Source organism: Podarcis cretensis, assembly GCF_951804945.1.
Source record: "Podarcis cretensis genome assembly, chromosome: 9".
Lineage (NCBI taxonomy): Eukaryota > Metazoa > Chordata > Lepidosauria > Squamata > Lacertidae > Podarcis > Podarcis cretensis.
Window position 1 is genome coordinate 14,742,328 of NC_137178.1, and position 19,979 is coordinate 14,762,306.

The following is a 19,979-nucleotide window of genomic DNA, read 5'->3' on the forward strand; positions in this document are numbered from 1 at the left end:
ATGGTCAATATTGTTAGATATTTCGGGTAAACCCTAGAAATTAATAAATGCTAGGATTTTGGGTTCTTTGTGATGTGAAAGGATAATATAAGCTGCAAGGGGATCCCTGGGCTGCATTACGCAAACCAGTCTGGCTGGCTGGGGGAAGAGCAGAGCTGATAGCATTACGGTAGAGAGCCCACATTGAGCCGCATGAAATGGAAGTCCATCAACCAGTGTATCTGAAGTGTGCATGCACACGAAAGCTCATACCAATAACTAACTTAGCTAGTCTCTAAGGTGCTACTGGAAGGAATTTATATTGTTTTGACTATGGCAGACCAACACGGCTACCTACCTGTAAACAGAGCCTTTGAGGGTCATCACACCTCCTTGTCCCAGGTGTGACCAGAGACTAGAGATTGGGAAGGTTGCCAGGGTAACTGCTGGGGTAGGGTAAGGGGCTTCTGGGAAGAAGAAAGGCTGAGATCCATTTTGGCAAGGGTGAAGGACTGACTGCCGGAACTGTTGTGGACCATGCTGTAAGAACTGGACCCCCTCCATGCCACCGAAAGGTGTAAATAGGCAAACATACCTGATTTCTTAAAGCACGACAGCCTCCACCATGTCTTCTATTATCCAAAGGGACACAGACCCTGTGTGGGCACCTGAGATCCCATACGCTCTTGCCAAGGCCTGGCAAGAAAGAGGGACGGGCGCCGGGCTTTTGTAACAGTATGAAGATAGAAGAGGTGGTCTTAAAATGACCACTTGGTAAGTTGTTGCCATTGTTGCTGCTTTCCCATAACACTTCATCTTCTAGTTTTGCCATAGGTAAAGGACGACATCTCCAGGAGGGTGGACCAAATTCCTAATTCTAAATCGACATTATTTTGTGGCAGCTTGGTGCTGCGTACCAGTGGTATCTTGAGTGGGCACTAGGATATCACCAAGTGGGATGTTCTGAAGCTATTAGTTATTCCCAAGGTGGGAACTGGCACACTAATAATCTGGAAGCACCTGAAGGACAGGCCAGCCAAAGGCAGTCTCCAAGCATACATGTAAGTCCAGCTTTTAATGCTTCATCAAAGAACTTGGATTGGTCCAAGTTACTGTCTGGCACATGTCTTGAAGAGATGTATTCTTGAGAGTGCAGCATCCCAAGTCAATTGCTAGATCTGTTGCATGGAAATTTACTGTGATGCCTGGAGTGTTGGTACGACTTAGCAGGCATCTCTGTTCAACATCCCTGGCCAGTCAGGACCAGAATGAGAGTGAGGGCCCTGAGTCTGAAGATCCTGAAAACCATGCCTCCTTGGCCAGCAAAGAGCCATAAACATGATGGTTGCCCTCTCCTGATACACTGTCTTGAACACTCAAGGAAGCAAAAAAATGGGAGGGAAAGCATATAGCAAGCCCAGAGGCCATGTCAAATCGAGTCCGTGCAACCCACAAGCTATGAAAACCTGGTATAACACCACCTGAGTTGGTGGTTGACATCAGACACGAGTAAGTCTATGTGTAGTTTCCTGAACTGACATAGAATTTTCCTGATGACTCTGTTGCTGAGCTGCGATTTCCCTGGGCATCAGGGTCTGTCAACTCAGTCAGTCTGCATCAGTGTAGACTCTGTATACGTGCTCTGCTATCAGAGCCAAGATTCTTCTTCACCCAGGACAACAGAAATGTTGCCTCTGTTGGATGGATTTGAGGTCAGGATAGGCTATATTATTTTTACGATTTACTCCCTGTTACGCGTGTAAGCAGAACAAAAAAACTTAAAAACAATCAATTAGCAGAGTTTTAAAACAATTCCATGCAACATTAAACTTTTGGGATTAGGTTGTATAGCCTCTTTATATATTGATCCAGGCTGTGGTGGCAGACTGGATCATTCCCTTTCCCCTCTTCATTAAAAGAATCACGTTAACAGACCGTAGACTTAGCATTAAAAGTAGTGTTTACTTGCATAAGGTCTTGCACTTGATTCAGCAATAGCAGTAATGAAAAACAAGGCAGACATTTCTACCTCTAGATTACAAAACACACAGTTGAGTTCAAAAATGGAGTCTCTGCTTGAGCAGAGATCAGGTGACTGTCTCAGAAGCATGGTGAAGGAGAAAAGCAGAGTTCAGAGACAGAAGGCAGTAGAAAGGATTAAACCCTTGTGTCCTTTTCATAGATTCATAGAGTTGGAACGGACCAAGGGTCATCTAGTCCAACCCCACACAATGCAGGAATCTCAACTAAAGCATCCATGAAAGATGGCCATCTATTTTCCCGCCAGAGAACTAAAGGAAATGATGTCACAGAGAGCTGTCTCTCTAGTAATCTGCAACTGAGTCTTAACCTTTTGACTGTAAATTCTCACAGCCTCCACCTGAAGACTAATGTATGTATGAATGTGTGACCATGCTATGATATTTATGTTCTTTAAAAAAATGTTTAGGAGTACTCTCATTTTCCTACTCATATTGAAATACTGCCCCTCAATGAGGCCAAACTTAGATTCACAAAATGTTTAGGGCTATGCGTACCCCTGTGTCCCCCCAGAAAAAAAGCACTGGTTCTTCCTCATTTCCCCTTCTGAAAAGCACCACAACTATGGAGAGAATCTCTACATCAGACACTTTTTTGGGGTAGAGAAAGGAGGAAGAGTCATGTCTGTTGCCAGATTTCACCAACAAGAGCACTAGAACTTGTTTCTTTAGTTGACGTGTCCTTTTGTAGCAGCGGAACCACACCAAAGTATAAAATCAATCTTGTATTAAAAAGCAAGGACAAAGGCCTGCCATGATTCACGCTACCACATGAAAGACAAGCTTCCTAAAATGTCAATTTTTATTTAAAATAAAAAGTGTACCTAGCCAGAATAGAAGCAGCATTTCAATTAATCTTCTTGCCTCACACCATGAGTGCCATTCTGATTAATTTAAATTGACATGAGAGTCAGCTTTTTCCCCCTAATGCAGAACTTGGAGAATTGCCCGGGGATAATTTTTTTTGGCACAAACACTTGACTTACCGTAGTTGTTGAAAGCTGTACATTTACACATATATTTTTTTCTCCCAAAAGAGATATACACAGAATAATTTGGTGGTAAATAGCAAGTATTTATTTGAAATGAAAACAAAACAAAAAGTACCTGAACTATTGCATTTAATCATGTATTGTAATTGTGTTACTCTACCTTTTTGCATTGGAGACAAATATACAATAAACATTCAAATATCACAGATTGCACACTAGATAGTAATTCTTCTGGCCTTTTACATATCCACCAAAAAAACCCAGAAATTGGAGTCCGCAATATAGTACAAAATTCCACCCCTCCAGTCGTAGCCAGTTATCTTCAAATTACTCCGGTTGCTGTACAAATAAATGGCCATTTACCTAGAGTTTACAAATTAATAACAGGACAAAAAATATACATTGTACTGACACAAAAAGTCAGTTGTGTTAAGTCATGCAACAAGTAACCAAACTTGCTGAAATTAAAAATATTTTCTAAAAACAGTTTTAACTGCATAAATATTTTTTATACACAGTTCACTTACCAAAACAAAAAGGAGTCTTAAATGATACAAAAAAAAAAAAAGTTTCTACTGATTTTTATACACAAGAAAGTGCAAAATAATGTCTCTAAGGTGTTTTTGCTACTGGACTGATGGATGAAGGGGGTGGAGTTAGCCACTCTCCACTTCCTATGTGTGAACACTACAATCGCACAGTACAAACAAAGGTAGAGCACATGAATGCATCAAAATGAGGATCACATCAAAGAACGAGGCAGGAGGAGAGATGGGAGCTATGGGACAGTGCAATAAGCTAGAGTTGCTGCTCTGCTCAACGAAATTAAATGCAAAACCACAAATTTGGGGAAACAGAGCTATTCAGTCCAGAATGCTCTGATAAGTCTATGGAACTATGCTAGACATTGTTTAGGTCATTAGAGCAGCAGCTGCCGGGGGACTCTCAGGGCTCAACTGGGCCAAGAATCCAGCCATTCACTCCAGTGGAGCTTGTGTAGGACTTCCATGTCAGGGGCCACCAGAATGAATGGAGGTTATGCAGTGCCTGTTTCGTGGTGCAGCTGAGCCCCCATTTTCCCTTTTCACACAAACAGAATACACAAACCTCTTCTATCCATCATCTGGCTACACAAATGAGTTCTGGAAAAAAACTCATCCCAAAGTAGGTAGCTGAGAAGTTCAGCCCACAGAACCTTAAAAACACCTATTACTACGCAAGTTTGACGCAATCAACCACACAGAAGAAAAAAAATCACCTTCCATCTTGAGGAGTGGCAAATGTAAAAAGTGTAGAATAACACTGGTACAACATGTCTATGTAGTTAAACATGCTAAAAAAGAAGGAGGAGTAAACATCTCTACACATCCTGCTGTCTTCTAACAACCCAGCAATAGTTGTAACTGTGCTATCCAGTGCTTAGAATTTTATTTTCAATAATTTAGGGTGGTTTTTTTAAAAAAGTAACAATCCCAAATTCTCAAGCTAGAGAGACTTCAAGTTAAGCTGTTCTTCTAATGTTCAGTCTTTCCTTAATAAGAGAAACAAAAATTCGGTGGTGTGAAGGTGCTTTCAGAGAATTCAAACACGTTTTTTTTAAATATTTAAATATCTGTAATTTGAAAACTAGTTTTATCAGGTCAAGATCTATAAACCACTTATGCTTACCCATACTTAAGGCTATTTAGTTCAACAGGTCAGAATGTATGCTGGGACTTAAGTGACTTGGAGATCATGTAACAACAAAGGCTGTAACAACAAAGGCTGTAACAACAAAGTAAAAAGCAACTAAGTGCGGAAACTGACTTTCCTTGCAGGGCAAAGTAGGCGAGGCTGCTGGATCAGTGCCATTTGCCATCCAAAACCACAGAGTGGGTGAAGTAATATTAATAAATTTGCATGCATGCGTGTGTGGAATGATTTCCTTGGGGACTTGAACACAAATCCACAAACTGATCTAATTCTTGCAGTTCATAACCATTAAAAACATCATCATCAAAACAGACAGTTGATCTTCCAATCAGTGCATACATCTCTATCACCAGGGATGTTTAAGTGGACAAAAATGGTCAGTGAGCTCGATTTACTGTCAAAAGAAAGTACTTAATCAATATAAGCAGTGTGGAGTGTGAGTGTGTGTGTGTGTGTCCCACTTAATCTTGTGTAACGCTGCAAGGTACTCAGACCATTGTAAATGCTTCATCTTTCCCAATTGAAGTGGTACAGATCTGAGAATGTCTGCGTTTTTGCCTTAGTGTTGTGCCCTGTTCCTTTTCACTTGGTAGTGTGCCAGGGTTTTGGTTCTGTTGCTAACGTGACCGTCAACTCATCTGCTGCGAAACAGCAGCGGTGATCTGGGAAACTGAACAAGGCCAATTCATCTCCCCACCCGTTTACAACATGGTATACATTACAGTGAAACGAAAACAAACAGCACAATAAAATAAAAACAAACCACCACTTTCCAAGGCCATGTTCAAAAAATGATGCCCATGGATTGCGCCTGATCTGTGTATTCCCCCATCTCTACAGACAAGATGGACTGGAGAAAAAGTGACCCAAGAAAGAAGTGAGAAACATAAGATCTTAAACCGCTAATGTATGAAATGCCCTTCTTCAGTGAAAGTTTGAGTAACATCCCCCAAGTTGATGGTACGCCAATGAATGATAAAGGCAGCCTAAAAAATAATAATAATGAGTTAAAGATAACCCCAGCAGAAAAGCCCAGTTAAGGGGAATAAAAGGTGGGCAATTGTTCTTGTGCAACTCCCATTCACTTCAATAGGCCCTGTGCAAGAGAATCCCCCTCAATATATTGGTATTAGCATCCAGTTATAACAGCAAGGGTCCCAAGTCTGTTATTTTCTTCTCTGGGGTAGGGCAATTCTGAGTTTCATGCAAGGCATTTACTACTGTCCAAAGTAAGGTCTGGCCTTTACTGTTGTAGGAACCAGCTGATCCAGAAACTGCAAAGAATAAGCACAAGCCAAGGTCCACATTGTATAAAAAGAGACCATTTTAAATATGAAGATAGGCGCTCAATAGCTTCTGTATTTTTTTAAAAAATGAAACAAAAAGAGGGTCCTTATCTTACAGTTGAGAATGAAAGATTCCGAGTCCTATTGCCGCAGACAAGTTGAGGGTGGTTCGCCCCGCCTTTCAAAACTCTCTGAATGACCTGGTTTAAAGTTAAGATATTGCGAGTAACCAAAGAACAAACATGCAGCCCGGGCTTTGAAAATAAAATACAGATAATGCCTCAATGCTTTTTTAAAAAAAACACACACATTCATATTTAAGTAGATGGATGAGCTAAAAATGAGACACAAGGTATAGTGGTTGGTCTGATGTCCCATGTAACAGGCGGTTAAGTTCATATTTCAATAAAAAGGCCATTATATCTATTTACAATATCCACAGTTTGCTTGCGAAGAAGGCAGATTTACAACTATCTTCTAAAAAGCCTTCTCCTTCCCGCAACACAAATAAGGTGACTAGCTCTACAAAACCAAAGACAGAACAAGGGGTGGTTAATGATGGGTTTTCCTTCCCAGCCACGTTAGCAGGGAAGGCTGGGTCTTGTGGGTCCTCGCTGCAGTTGCGGCAACTGCTCGTCTCTCCGCCTGACACTCGCCAGCCGCATGAACGCTTTCAGCCCCTTCTCTGAAAAAGTACATCGAAATTGAATGATCCCTTTTGCTCGCAAGTGCTTTGCTGCGCAGTACAAAGACGAAGCGGTCAGGGCTAGCGTTGCAATCCTTTCTAGATGTGCTGCATGTTCCTTCCTGCAATGAATTAAATTTACCGAGTTCCTGTGGGCCCTGCAGTGCACAGCCTGGCGTTTTGTGTGGCTTGCCTCTGCCTTGTTAATTCCAGGATCCCTCCTCAGGGCCTCGCTCGTGCTGAAGGTTGTAGTAACAGTTCTGGCAAACCCGCACCGGGGAGGAGATTTTCAAACGCTTGATTTCCGACTGGAAGCGGCTGCACCTGGCGAGGGGGGGGGGGGAAAGGCATGCAAAAATGTGAGCTGCTATTCCTCTCTCTGCACCCACAGTTTATTATGGTGGATGATGAAGTCTTCGGACTGGGCTATTTCTCTTGCAAGAGACTCAGGCAGGAGCAAAGAATTGTGGGAGGTAGACTGTTTTCCTCCTGCATTTTTGCTCAGAATCACATGGTTCTGCTGTTAGAAGAACCTTGCTCTAGGGGCAGGGGTGTTCTTGGGGCAACCGGTCATCTTGAGCAAGGGAAGAACCAGCAATTGATCAACGGAATCCAAGGGTCATGGTATAGTGACAGCACTACTGAAACAGAAATGAAATTTCCGGGGTAACTAGTGTTAAAGTGGCCGGCAATGGGCTTATAAAGGATCAGCTGTTCTGAGAACCAGCACTAATGTTTACAGGAGCTTCTGGAAACAGGGTATTCCACTTATGCTATTGTGGGTTTAATTTCCCCTCTAGGCCAATTAATGAGCTCTCTCCTACCTTTCTCAAAATAATATAGCACCAACTTATCTAGAATAAGAGAATTTATTTATTTTTGGTGGGGAGAGGGAGTATCAGATTTGCTAGTGAAATAAATAGGGTGCCTGTTGTTATCAAGAAGCAGCTCTTCAGACAAGTTGTGTACAAACGTAGAGACTTGCCAGGGGCAAGTTTAATGATATTTGGAATTATTTTTAAAACTAGATTAAGGTCTGATTAACTACAAAAACAAGTTTTTTTTCATTTTTTTTGTAATGTACACAATATCTTTTTTCGTTTTGTTTTCTACATGAGTACTATTTATTGTTCCTTCTTTTTTTGTGTCTTATCTTATTCCGTGCACTTGTAATTCTGTACTTTTAATTTTTCAGTAAAGAATATAAAATAAAAAAGCAGCAGCTCTTCAGATGCTAGCACTTCTTTGCGAGAACCAGTCTGTAAAGAATATACAGGAGAGACCATCTTTCTTACTTCTGACAGAAGAGCTGCCCGCAGTTTCTGCAATGGTGACGCCTTTCAGTGAGAGAGAAACGGACTGAGCAGCTGGAACAACAGTCTCCTCCCTCATCTTTCACCCAGTGGTCAGCTGCAGAGCGGCCGGGCTGGTCACTCACTGACCAGCTGAACACTCTGCCTCTGCTGTCGCCTACGAGAATCCTGCTGTGATCCCTGAAAAGAGAAACAGATACCCAAAGACAAATTAGCATTTGATTTAAGCATTAGGAAGTAGCCTCAAGGCTAGAGAGAAACACATTTTTAAAGCCAGAGAATATTAGGCCAAAGGTAGCAGCTTTGCTCCACACACCCCCCCCCCCTTTGAATGCAACAGCCTTGCTGAATCAAAGTAAGGTCTACCAGGTCAGACTTACTTTCTCCCAACTTTGAAAAAAGATGGGGAGCACCAAACACAAATGAGAAAAAAGAGGCGGGGGGAGTGTCAGAATGGTAACCAAAAAATACATAAATTGTAAAGAAGAAGAATGCCCAAAGCATTTCATTAAAGGCCTCATTGTGTTCCCAGCACCTGATACTCTGACATAGGCTAACTCTGAGCACAGTACAGTGGTATCTTAGGTTACAGACGCTTCAGGTTACAGACTCCGCTAACCCAGAAATATTACCTCGGGTTAAGAACTTTGCTTCAGGATGAGAACAGAAATCGCGCAGCGGCAGCGGGAGGCCCCATTAGCTAAAGTGGTGCTTCAGGTTAAGAACAGTTTCAGGTTAAGAACGGACCTCCAGAACGAATTAAGTTCTTAACCCGAGGTACCAATGTAGTTTTACCTAGCTATCATGGCTTATAGTTGCATCTCCTATCTGTCTAACCCAGGCATCCCCACACTCAGCCCTCCAGTTGTTTTGGGACTACAACTCCCATCATCCCTAGCTAACAGGACCAGTGGTCAGGGATGATGGGAATTGTAGTTCCCAAACAGCTGGAGGGCCGAGTTTGGAGGTGCCTGGTCTAACCATTTCAAAGCAATTTTCAGTTCCAAACTTGCTTGTTTTATTCTAGCGATCTAAAGCCGATACCACTACTGTGCCTTCAGCTGATATACTGAGGACATACAGAAACCAGGTCACTTACTTGGAGATGCCCAATGCCGTGATGTCTGCAGGATGTGCGTTGTCCTTGCGATCAAAGGCTGTGTGCATAGTTAGTTTGCTCCGGAACACTAGCTGCCGCTCCCATCTGTAGCCTAAGAAAGGAAAACGGGTAACAATGTAAGCAGATGTGGAGGGTGGGAAACACATCTGCATGGTGCCTGCTCAGGATCTGGGTCCACTTGCCCCAAAGAGTAACAGGATTGATCTGGGCACCCGGAAACCTGCCCAGGAAACACACTTCCAGTTTGGCATATCGCCAAGAGGCGTTTCCCTACCTGGCTTGAGCTTGCTGTAATGTCGCAGTTCCCCTGGATTAGGGTGTGGGTGGTTAGCTTGAACCTGGGGGTGGACTTTCGCTTGCCCCTCGGAGTAGTTCACGAAGATGAAGCCATCCTTCTCATCCAAGCTGAGCTGGTCGGACCAGCGCCTCGAGTCGTCAGAGCTGCTGTCTGCTGACCACGCAGCTGCTGCTCGGGCTGAGGACGAGCAAGGCCTGTGGCTGGCGCTGCCTGGCTGGCTCCGGCTTTCCTGCAACTTTGGTTCCTGGCCAGGGCCCTGGTCTTCTGCTTCCGAATCGCTGCTGTCCTCATCCGGGGCTTCCTCGCCTGTTACATGCAATGCGTTAAAAAACAAACAAACCCAGCCATGATTCGCTTTCCCTCACTAGACCCGCTCCTCCGTAACTCTGACATAAAACCTAGGCCCAGATTCATACAAAGCCTATTAGGGACATTATTACCCTATTTTTCACTCTATAAGACGCACCTTTCCGCTCCTAAAAAGTAAGGGGAAATGTGTGTGCATCTTATGGAGCAAATGCAGGCTTCGTGGGCTATCCCAGAAGACAGAACAGCTAGAGGGAGCGCTGCGCCACGCTCCCTCTTGCTGTTCTAGCTTCTGGCTTAGTCGCGCAAAGCCTCCGCAGGGCACTGGGAGCCTTCATCCCACTGCCCTACGGAGGCTTCGTGCGGCTATCCCTGGCTTTTGCGGAAGGTGGGGGAAGGGACAGAGCCCCTCCTTGGGGAAAAGCCTGCAAGCGCCGCACACACGCTCCTTGCTGCTCTTGAAAGGGAGCGCTGAGCAGAGCCTGGGATGCATACAGGCTCTGCTCAGCGCTCCCTTTAAATAATATTTTTTTTCTTGCATTCCCCCTCTAAAAACTAGGTGCGTCTTATGGTCGGGTGCGTCTTATGGAGCAAAAAATACGGTATGCCAGCCATGCCAGGGGGCAGCCGAAGTGGTGCCCCCCGATATTGTCAGACGCCAGGCCAGCAAAGAAAATGATCCAGGGATGGTGGGAGTTAAAAATAAGTTATTAAAAACTAATAATTTTATTGTTTTCCTCTTTTCATTAGCCGTTTTGATATTTATTTATTTTAAAGCAATCAAATGGTATATAAATGTATGAAATAAATAAATAAAAGTATAGCCCCAACTATAACTGGAGAAGCAAAGGTCTCCCACTCCTGAGCTACACCTTGAACAATTCAAAGCTGAACACAAAGCCAAAAAGAAACAGCACCTATTTGGGTTTCCGGACACTCTTCCTGCATCTCGAGCGCCTCCACAGGTTCAGGAGCTGGAGTTTCCGGGACCTGCAGAAACTCCATTCGCCAGAACTAGGAGAAGGAGAGATGAAAGTGTGAGTCTGAATGCATACATCCATTGCCATATAACCTGGCTTTCAACCTGATACGATAACAAGACATGGAGCAAAGTAACATTGAAAGCACTCAAGGAGACACAAAAATCAAGGCACATTTAAATTACAATTGAACTAGGTTTCTAACTGTATGCCCAAAACTAGCGGATGGGCTATTCAACTGCTTTAATATATGAGTAAATGAATATGCCATTGAGGAATTCTGAATAGAAAGGAGCTGTAATTAGGAATGAACCTGGAAATCCTATATAGAATCATAGAATCATAGAGTTGGAAGAGGGCCATCGAGTCCAACCCCCTGCCATCCTGTCCTGTCATCCTGTTTCCCACAATAGATGTCTATGGGAAGCCCACAAAGCCCTCTTCCAATTAGCAATTTTAGATGTAGAGTATATGGCTATCACACCTAGTAACCACTGATGGCCTTATTGTCCGGGAATCTGTCTAAATCCCCTTCAGAGTTCAGATTCATGAGTTTCAATGCTGCCTCACTCCCTTTCCTCCGAAACTCTCAGCATTCAGGTTCACCAGATGAGCCAGGTTCTCATATTATGAACAAAAACCCTTCTCTATCAACTTCCTCTGCACCACGAAGCATGCTGCCGACCCCCAGTTTTATTTCTACACAACTGCTGGTACTTACTCGGACCACTCCATCCGAATGCCCCGTCACAATCACGTTCTGGGTATCCCATTCGTTCATTTCTGACATGCAACAGCACAGGATTTGCTGGCTGCGCCCGGTGAAAGTGTTCACGCTCACTATGGGGTTCCCATTAATGCTCCACACGTGGATGTAAGTGCCAGCGCAGGACACAATGTCTCCCTGAAAAAAAGGATAAATGTTTTAGGCACACTTAGATCTCAACACTGCCATTCTTTGCCATCCCGGAGGACAAACGCATCTCGATTTAATATGAAGAACAAAGGCGTGGTCTGGCTGGAAACTCCAAGAACCGATGACTTGAAAATACGGTAATAACTTGGAAATCGTCACTAACTAGGGGACATGTGCAATCTGGAGCTGAAATGGGCGCAACCAGCTTAAGAGTGATTTTCTACATTTGTGTCTCTTCTAAGAGAAGCAGTCGATGTTCTGATCTGTACCGTCAGTTCGTTGATGCAGAGTGCTGACACGGGGGCCCGGTGGCCACGAAGCTGTGTTAAAAAGGAGAGCTTGTTCAAATCCCAGATGATGCAGGTGCGGTCCCGAGACCCGCTCACAATGATGTGATAGGCCAGAGAGGCTGTCAAACACGTGACTGCTTCGGTGTGGCCGAGCAGCGCCTAAAAGCAGAGGAAGACAGAAGAAAACACATAAAGCATTTGCTGCAAAGCGCTGCAAATACAGATACTGGAATAGTTTTCCTTCGGAGAGAGGGACAATGTGGGAGTATGACACTATTACTAGGTTGCAGAAGACGAATTAAAATCTAAGAAACACAATGCTACGGAAACTGAATAGTGTGGTTTCTTGCTGAATAACCTCAAACCACTTAAGTGGGGTTTGTAGCCATTTCCCAGGTGAGCCTCATTGAAATGAATGGAGACTCTGCGATAGCACTGGTGAACTGTGCCTAAGCAAATAATAATAATAATAATAATAATAATAATAATAATAATAGTAATAAAAATAAATTATTTATACCCCGCCCTTCCCGGTTCAGAAAACCAGGGTCAGGGTGGCTAACAACAAATTTAAAACACTTAATTGATGCAACAAAAAACAGCATAAAATACAGTATAAAACGTGAATAACAATAAATTCAGAATGCATCAATTTAGGGGGGAAATCAATCTAATAAACATTAGATGATCACCAGGGCTAGCTGGCTAAATTAGTCCTATTTGGGCCTGCGAGGAGACCAGGGGAGAATTAGCTGACAACAAGAACAAATTCTCAGCCCCTTCCTTGCCTTTTGCTCACCCTTTGCTTATATAGGCAGACCCCTATGGGGACAAAAGACAGTGGCAGGACATAGAGCAGGGGTGTATTTCAATGGTTTTAGTAAATTGTCCATGCAGTCACATGGACGTAAGGCTATGGTTGTGCAGGGTAATAAGCAGATTTTGTTCAGAGCTCTGACAGAATCCACAGTGAATTTCTTCCTTTCCGCGGAAAACAGCATCAACAACTTTTGGTGATCTATCCATGTGCCAACAGTTGAGGAGAACAAAACCTTCTGACTTAGTTCACTCCCAACTTGCCGGATTTAATCAGTACCGATGAAATATGCTTGGGGGCCCAGTTTTCTGAGACAGAAATCCAGATTTACCTGCTTAAGAGTGAGCGTTCTGGCTTTTTCCTTGGAGGTGCCCATCTCCCATACACAAACAACTGTGCTGGTTCCTCCGGTGATGACCAGCTTGGGATTGGGACAGATGGCACTGAGAACCTGTCCCCATTCCGATAAGCATTCATAAACGATCACGGCCTAGGAAGGTGGAAAAGTAAAACAGCGGACCCATCAATTTACAAAACGTGGCCAGTTTCCTGTGTTGGTTGGTCGGGGAAGATACATTTCCTTCCACCCAACCTTGCATCCTGGGAGAAAACCAGCTCACACTTCCAAAGGCAGTTGCAGAGGAGAGGCAATGGATTTCGAGTACTCCCATCCACAACCGAAGAGCTGGGTTCGGAAGCTGCGTTCAGGAGCCGGCTCCTTGGTTTCATGGGGAGGGGCAAAGCAAGGGAAGTGTGGAAAGGATACAAGTAATAGGAGAAGAAAGCCTGGAATCCTCTACCCCCGGTACATAATTCACTCTGTATTTTGGCCAATCTTAAAGTCATTACCATAGCTCATCCTGCACCAAAGGATGGTGCTCATGCAAATGATACTTGTTAATTAAAACATACAGTGGTGCCCCGTAAGACGAATGCCTCGCAAGACGAAAAACCCGCTAGACGAAAGGGTTTTTCGAGGCGCTTCGCAAGATGAATTTCCCTATGGGCTTGCGAGATGAAAACGTCTTGCGAGTTTTTTCCCTCCCCCCCCCTTTTTCTAAGCTGCTTAGCCGCTAATATCCGCTAAGGCGCTAATAGCCGCTAATAGCGCTAATCCGCTAATAGGGATGCTTCGCAAGACGAAAAAACCGCTAGACGAAGAGACTCGCGGAACGGATTATTTTCGTCTTGCGAGGCATCACTGTATGTACATTTAACAGGCAGATTTTATAAGAATTGTTCACTAGAAACAACTTTCTGCCAAGTGTTAACTTGCCCCACGGCCTGCTTAGATACTGGATTTATTTATTTATGTTACAAACTTTCACAAAATGCACTGCTTGAGTGTTAAAACCAACAAAGCAGTTTTTAAAAAAAGATAAATCAATAAAATTATCAATAAAAATTAACAGCAATGATTTCAAAAAAATATTAACTGACAACAGACTAAAATCTGCATCAACTTTCTAAGTACCTGGATAGGCTTGTCTGAACAAAAATGTATTCAGCAGGTTTCTAAAAGGGTACAGTTAAGACACCTGCCTGAGGCAGCTTGTTCAGTCATTGTTTTCCATCATCAGGTATGCAAGTTAAAGAGCCACAAAAATCTGAGAGACAAACCTTGTCTGACTCATAGGTTCCCAGCCTGCAGCTGAGATCTGCATAACCCCAAGCAAAGGTTTTATTCCAGGCTGGCGGAATTAGCACTTTATTCTGCTCCACTGCTAAAATTCCTTTGTCCGTGTACACGATCTGTCCTACACGCTCCTTGAGCTCTGCTCAAAGGGAGAAAGAAAAGCGAGAAAGAAAAGATAGCAGCACTCACAAACAAGAGCTCATAAAAACATTCACTGTTCCAAGATTAGGTGAAAGCTATACCCAATCACAGTAGAAAGTGAGGATATTTCACGAGAACTTTGTTATCTTTCTGAGAAACCTGCTTACACTACTGAAAGCTCTGAAAGAATTTAAACAGTGACCAGTGATGTTAAATTCTTATCAACTCCCATGACACAGAAGTGTAAGAAACTGGATAAGAGACTTTCAAGGGCATAGAGCTACTGAGAACGCTCCAGGAATTCGTTAATGCTCAAATCAGTCTTACGTTTCAGCAGAGCAGTGGGGAAAGTGGCTGGCAGGTATCAAAATAACTTTGTATAAATTCAAACACAACCATTCCATTGTAAGAAGACTTCTGTTCAGTCCTCTAGCAGTCTAGCGACATGAATCTTGTTCATGGTTCAGTGTGCTAGAAGCAAGGCAAATCCGAACAGCACAAAGCGTAAGGGAAGATCTGTAGTGGAGGCACAATGTAAGGCCGGCTCCCAGTCCAGAAGGCTCTTTTGTGCTCTCATAATTTCCAGCGAAGTCAGGAAGCATGGAAATTAACTTGGGGTTGCAGCCTGGACAACTCTCTGAATGTCGCTAGTGCACACACCTTCCGTCTCCAGAGAGGGCAAGATGATTAAAACTAGTTTCTAGGCGATGTTCCCTTAGAGCCATCCCCATCCCAACACAGAGGGTATTGTGGGGTGCGGGGGATTAGCGTGGCCTTTGCCACCCAAGCTGCAGGCACTGGACACCACAGTCATATAGGTCTCTATGCAAACAGAGTCCAACATGTAATCCGGATCTGTGCCAACTATACACTCTTCGCAACTCCGAGGATCAGGATTTGTGGGTTTTGCTTACACATTTCACTCTATGAGCACAAGCCCTGTTCAAACAAGGTGTCTAATGCACAGATGCCATTGACAATCCTGATCCCACATCAAGTGAAATCTTTGAGGCACATTGGCCTTCGTTTTGTTTTCTTTATTTTAATATCAGCTTGTTTTAAACGCTCTCTAGTTTAAAGACTGGGTTCATATATATATTGCTTGGTTTGTTTTCACTCGTTTCTTTACCTGCCATGACATGTTCTGTTGTTTCTAGTGCACTGAATTTTTGGCATATTTTGCTCTGCTCATGCCATAACATACTGTATTTTTTGCTCTGTAAGACTCACTTTTTCCCTCCTAAAAAGTAAGGGGGGATGTGTGTGCGTCTTATGGAGCGAATGCAGGCTGCGCAGCTATCACAGAAGCCAGAACAGCAAGAGGGATCGCTGCTTTCACTGCGCAGCGATCCCTCTTGCTGTTCTGACTTCTGAGATTCAGAATATTTTTTTCTTGTTTTCCTCCTCCAAAAACTAAGTGCGTCTTGTGGTCTGGTGCATCTTATAAAGCAAAAAATACAGTAGATGCAATGAAGGACGCTTCACATTTTTAATAGATTTTTTAAAAAAACATTTTAATTGATATAGACGGCCTTGGAAGTCTTTTTCTTCTGGGGTAAACAATAGTATATGTTTTAATAAAAATGCCTGGAACTATGAGCGTAGTTCTAAAAAAAAAAAATCAAAAGTAAACTGATTGCAGCATTTACCTTTTACTGGTGCAAGAGAAGGCCTCAGGTTGTCTAAATGATGAAAAAAAATCTTGCCACTGGCAATACCTGGTGGGATAGAAACCCCACTTATTTCTCCATTAATTCGGCTTCTCACTCGCTTTGGAGGGTGAGGTTTCTTAAACAACTGCAGCAAGACAGAAAACATTACAGGCTTAGCAGCAGGCCTGCAAATAATTTGCAGCAACACCTCTCAAAACATGTCAGCACCATCCATGAGACTTGTTGCAAATAAATTCCCTAACAGAGATGGATTTCACAGTCACAGGAAACACACAAGCTGTTTTCAGTTGCCTTGGCCCACCATGTGACGATGAGTCAGTGAAATACCAGTATTCGCCACTCCTGATATGCACTCAAAGCCATGTTAAGCAACCACGGGGTGCTTTTAAAGGGACCGTCAGAGGGGCAGATGGAATGCTGGTGTTTATCAAAACAGAATGCTAGTTTAAATACTGTCAACCTTAGCAGATAAGCTGCAATCATAAACAGAGAATTATTAAGATTTGGCAGGCTTCATCCTAAACATTTAATAACATTTTAAAACACTCCTTTAAAATCTAACTGTTCACATAATTTCATTGTTAGAGAGGGACGTTTTAGCAGTGGAACGTTCTCCGTGATGAAGGGACAGGTCAGCTCTATTTAAGCTTCTGGGAAGGTAGTAAAAAGTTTTATCTTTATTTTTAATATGCAGGTATTGAAGGGACAGAAGAAGTTAATTTATGTTAGTATTTTTATGTTTCAGGTTTTTAGGATTTTCATTTTTACTGCCAGCTTCGATGCTGACAGCTATGTGGGATCCCATAAACGAAACCATAAGCAAGTAATTCTAATTTTGGAGAAAATGTCAGTCACTTTATGTTTTGGCTGTGTGGCTGTTTGTTCTTTGTCAAGATCTGTGCAAGGCCTTGGAACTCCATATATTTATATTTTATGTCTGGAAATTACATTTTACTTCTGGAAAGCATCAAGGGCACGATCCATTGGGCAAGCATGACTAAAATCAAGATTTTGCATATTTTGCATTCGTTTAAATGGGCCTTGCACAGAAGATCTTCCTGATGAGCTATACGCCCCCCTTCCTCCTTTGCTTAAGGTCTACCCAGATCCCATTCAAACATGAGTATATTCACTGCTATGTGTCTAAACCTGTAAGCTTGCTTCTCTGTGAAACAAGATCACACCAACATACTGAGGATGGACATATTTGTTTATTCTTGGAGTCACACTAAGACCATCCAGTTCATCTCCATTTGGGTCATGCTGTCGTGTGGTGACATTAATATGCAATATTACAAAGATGGCATGAGCTGAAGGCCCACACCCTGTCCCAGACTGATACCAAGGATTGTCATTCAAATACGTCACATTTGCATGACCAGCTTTTACTTTTACTATGAAATCAAAGCAACAGTGACTTGCCTTTTAAAGCAAGAATAAAGCCCATGGAAATGAGATTCAAACTCCTGATTGCTCCATCCTCCCCCAAAGGGCCAAGGGTCTCCAAGTCTTGAACAGAAGGAGTTAAATCTCCGAAAGGACAAAGCAAATAGAATGGAATATACCAACTTTGTCTTGAACCACAGATGCACCATACTCAAATTTCATTCATTACCTGTTTCGGTATCTGTCCAAAGTTGTTAATGAATCCTATAGTAGCCGTTTCTTTTAATGGATCGTTTATGTTGTATATGTCCACTTGGCCCTCATAGAAGAGATGATGGAAAACATTTACAGCTTCTACTGCAGGAGGCCCTTGCTGTTTGTAGCCAAATATCAAGTCTATCCACTCGTGCAGGTGAGAACTCACAAAATCGCATTCCAAAGCCTGCAATTCAAAACGTGCATGTTAAATGAAGCACAACCAGCTTACAGGTGGCCAAAGCCTTGTTTGCTGAAACAGATGGCGCTGTTAGCCAACACCATGACTAAGTTTCCTTCTTTCTTTTTAACTGCTTTACTTATTTTCCTTCAATTTATAGCCTGCTCTAAAAACATTGCAACTTTTAAAACAAACAAACAACAAAAACAAAACTTCATTACAGAGTTCTAATATGAAGGAAGGTGAGAACTTATCAACTGGACTCACTATGTCAACCGACATGTTTGATAATCCCAGTGTGCTCAACATGTACAAAAGATATAAAGAGCAAAACTATCAGCCAATAATGCTTTTATTATTATTTTATTTTATTTTATTTTATTATTATTTTATTTTATTATTATTTTATTATTATTATTTATTTATTATTTTATTATTATTATTTTATTATTTATTATTATTTATTATGCTTTTATTATTTTATTTTATTATATGGAAACTGCGTCGTCTCCAGGGAAGAAAGGGGGCGAGCCAGGGGCTGCCCTGACCTTAAGTGGCCACAGGGTATGCTAATTGGGTGAATCCCTGTCTCCTGCGAGGCTGACGCCAGCCTCGCAGAGTGAGTGTGGGCAGGGTCGTGATCCCACAACCCCCCCTCCTCCTGAAGATCGGAAGGGGCATTCTTCCAAACAGAATAGCAAGATTTGGATGGGAGGCCAAAAAGGTGTTGCAGTTTCTAACAAGAACATACATTACCTCCCGATGCACTCTGATGAATTCGCGGGGATCCCCTTTAGCCCATGGGGGGAGTATTACATCCCCAAGTTTAGTGCCATTCTGCTTGCAACCTACAAGGTGAAAACAAGAATAAAGAGGGTTTTTCCACAATGAAGTGTGCTTCCTGAGAAAGTTTAGCAGGACACCTGAATGAGCTCCGTAGCGCAAATGAGCATTTAAAATGACCAGTCTCCGAAATTAAGACGAAAACATACAATGCTCTTATCTTTATTTAATGCACATCAAAATCCGCTTTATGTTCATCTTTTGACGGTGTCTCTGTAAGAAAGAAATACAGCCATGCTATCAAAAGCGGCTTTTCTCACCTAGATCAAAGTTGTTGGAATTGAGTAGCAACTCTGGGAGGTAGAAGAATTCCGGGATAAGCTCCTTGACATCTGCCATATTGTGCTTAGATGCAGAGTACCAGGCTTCACGCACACTGTGGAACATTCTGTCAGCCAAGTCAAAGTGGCCGCCCTGAGGAAGGAAAAAGAGAAGTACCTGTATTTTTCGCTCTATAAGATGCACTTTTTTCCTCCTAAAAAGTAAGGGGAAATGTCTGTGCGTCTTATGGAGCGAATGTGTGGTTGATCGCTGGCTCCCTTTCTGGCCCCGCCCCCTTGCCTAAGCCTCCATTGTTGAATGTTCTGCAGACGGAGGCTGTTTGTTTCCCCAGCGACATGTGACTGGCTGATTAGATTATCTGTCTGGAAACTGTAGAAACAGCTCCGTTTCCTTTCCTAAAGAAGCTGAAGAACTGTGAGTTGAACCCCATAAAAACAGGATTTTTTGCCTTTGCAAAGTAAGCTCAACAACTTTGAGCTGATCCTCAAAAAAATGGGGCTTTCCCCCTCTGCAAAAGAAGCTGCACAACTTTGAACTGATCCTCAAAAAAATGGGGGTTTTCCCCTTTGCAAAAGAAGCTGCACAACTGTGAACTGACCCCCCCCCCCGCCCAAAAAAACCAGGGCTTTCCCCCTTTCCTCCTCTTAAAACTATGGTCTTATGGTCTGGTGCGTCTTATAGAGCGGAAAATATGAAATTACACCTTGGAAGCAAATGGCAGAAGTAAATAGTTTACCTGTAGCCTTAAGAATATCTGTGTAAAGGGTTCCATTCTCACAAGATATGAGGCTACTATCATTGCTGATGAATAATGGGTGCCGTAATGATAAGCTGGAGTTTCACCTGAAAGAAAATGGGGGGGGGGGAGT

General features: G+C 42.9%; 1 protein-coding gene across 5 annotated transcripts in view; it reads right to left on the reverse strand.

Moving 5' to 3' along the window:
* Positions 1-3,072: 3,072 nt before the first annotated feature.
* WDFY3 (WD repeat and FYVE domain containing 3) overlaps positions 3,073-19,979 on the reverse strand; it is a 129,384-nt gene continuing 112,477 nt past the window's right edge. For all 5 annotated transcript variants that reach the window (XM_079990653.1, XM_079990652.1, XM_079990650.1 and 2 more), the window contains 14 exons: positions 19,847-19,953; positions 19,089-19,242; positions 18,742-18,833; positions 17,779-17,991; positions 16,140-16,287; positions 14,334-14,488; positions 13,045-13,203; positions 11,876-12,055; positions 11,412-11,594; positions 10,628-10,724; positions 9,381-9,710; positions 9,086-9,197; positions 7,969-8,166; positions 3,073-6,997 (listed from right to left, as the gene is read on the reverse strand). In XM_079990653.1, coding sequence (XP_079846779.1) covers positions 6,877-6,997; positions 7,969-8,166; positions 9,086-9,197; positions 9,381-9,710; positions 10,628-10,724; positions 11,412-11,594; positions 11,876-12,055; positions 13,045-13,203; positions 14,334-14,488; positions 16,140-16,287; positions 17,779-17,991; positions 18,742-18,833; positions 19,089-19,242; positions 19,847-19,953 — 2,249 coding nt within the window. In that variant the 3' untranslated portion in view covers positions 3,073-6,876. The remainder of the gene's footprint in view (positions 6,998-7,968; positions 8,167-9,085; positions 9,198-9,380; positions 9,711-10,627; positions 10,725-11,411; positions 11,595-11,875; positions 12,056-13,044; positions 13,204-14,333; positions 14,489-16,139; positions 16,288-17,778; positions 17,992-18,741; positions 18,834-19,088; positions 19,243-19,846; positions 19,954-19,979) is intronic.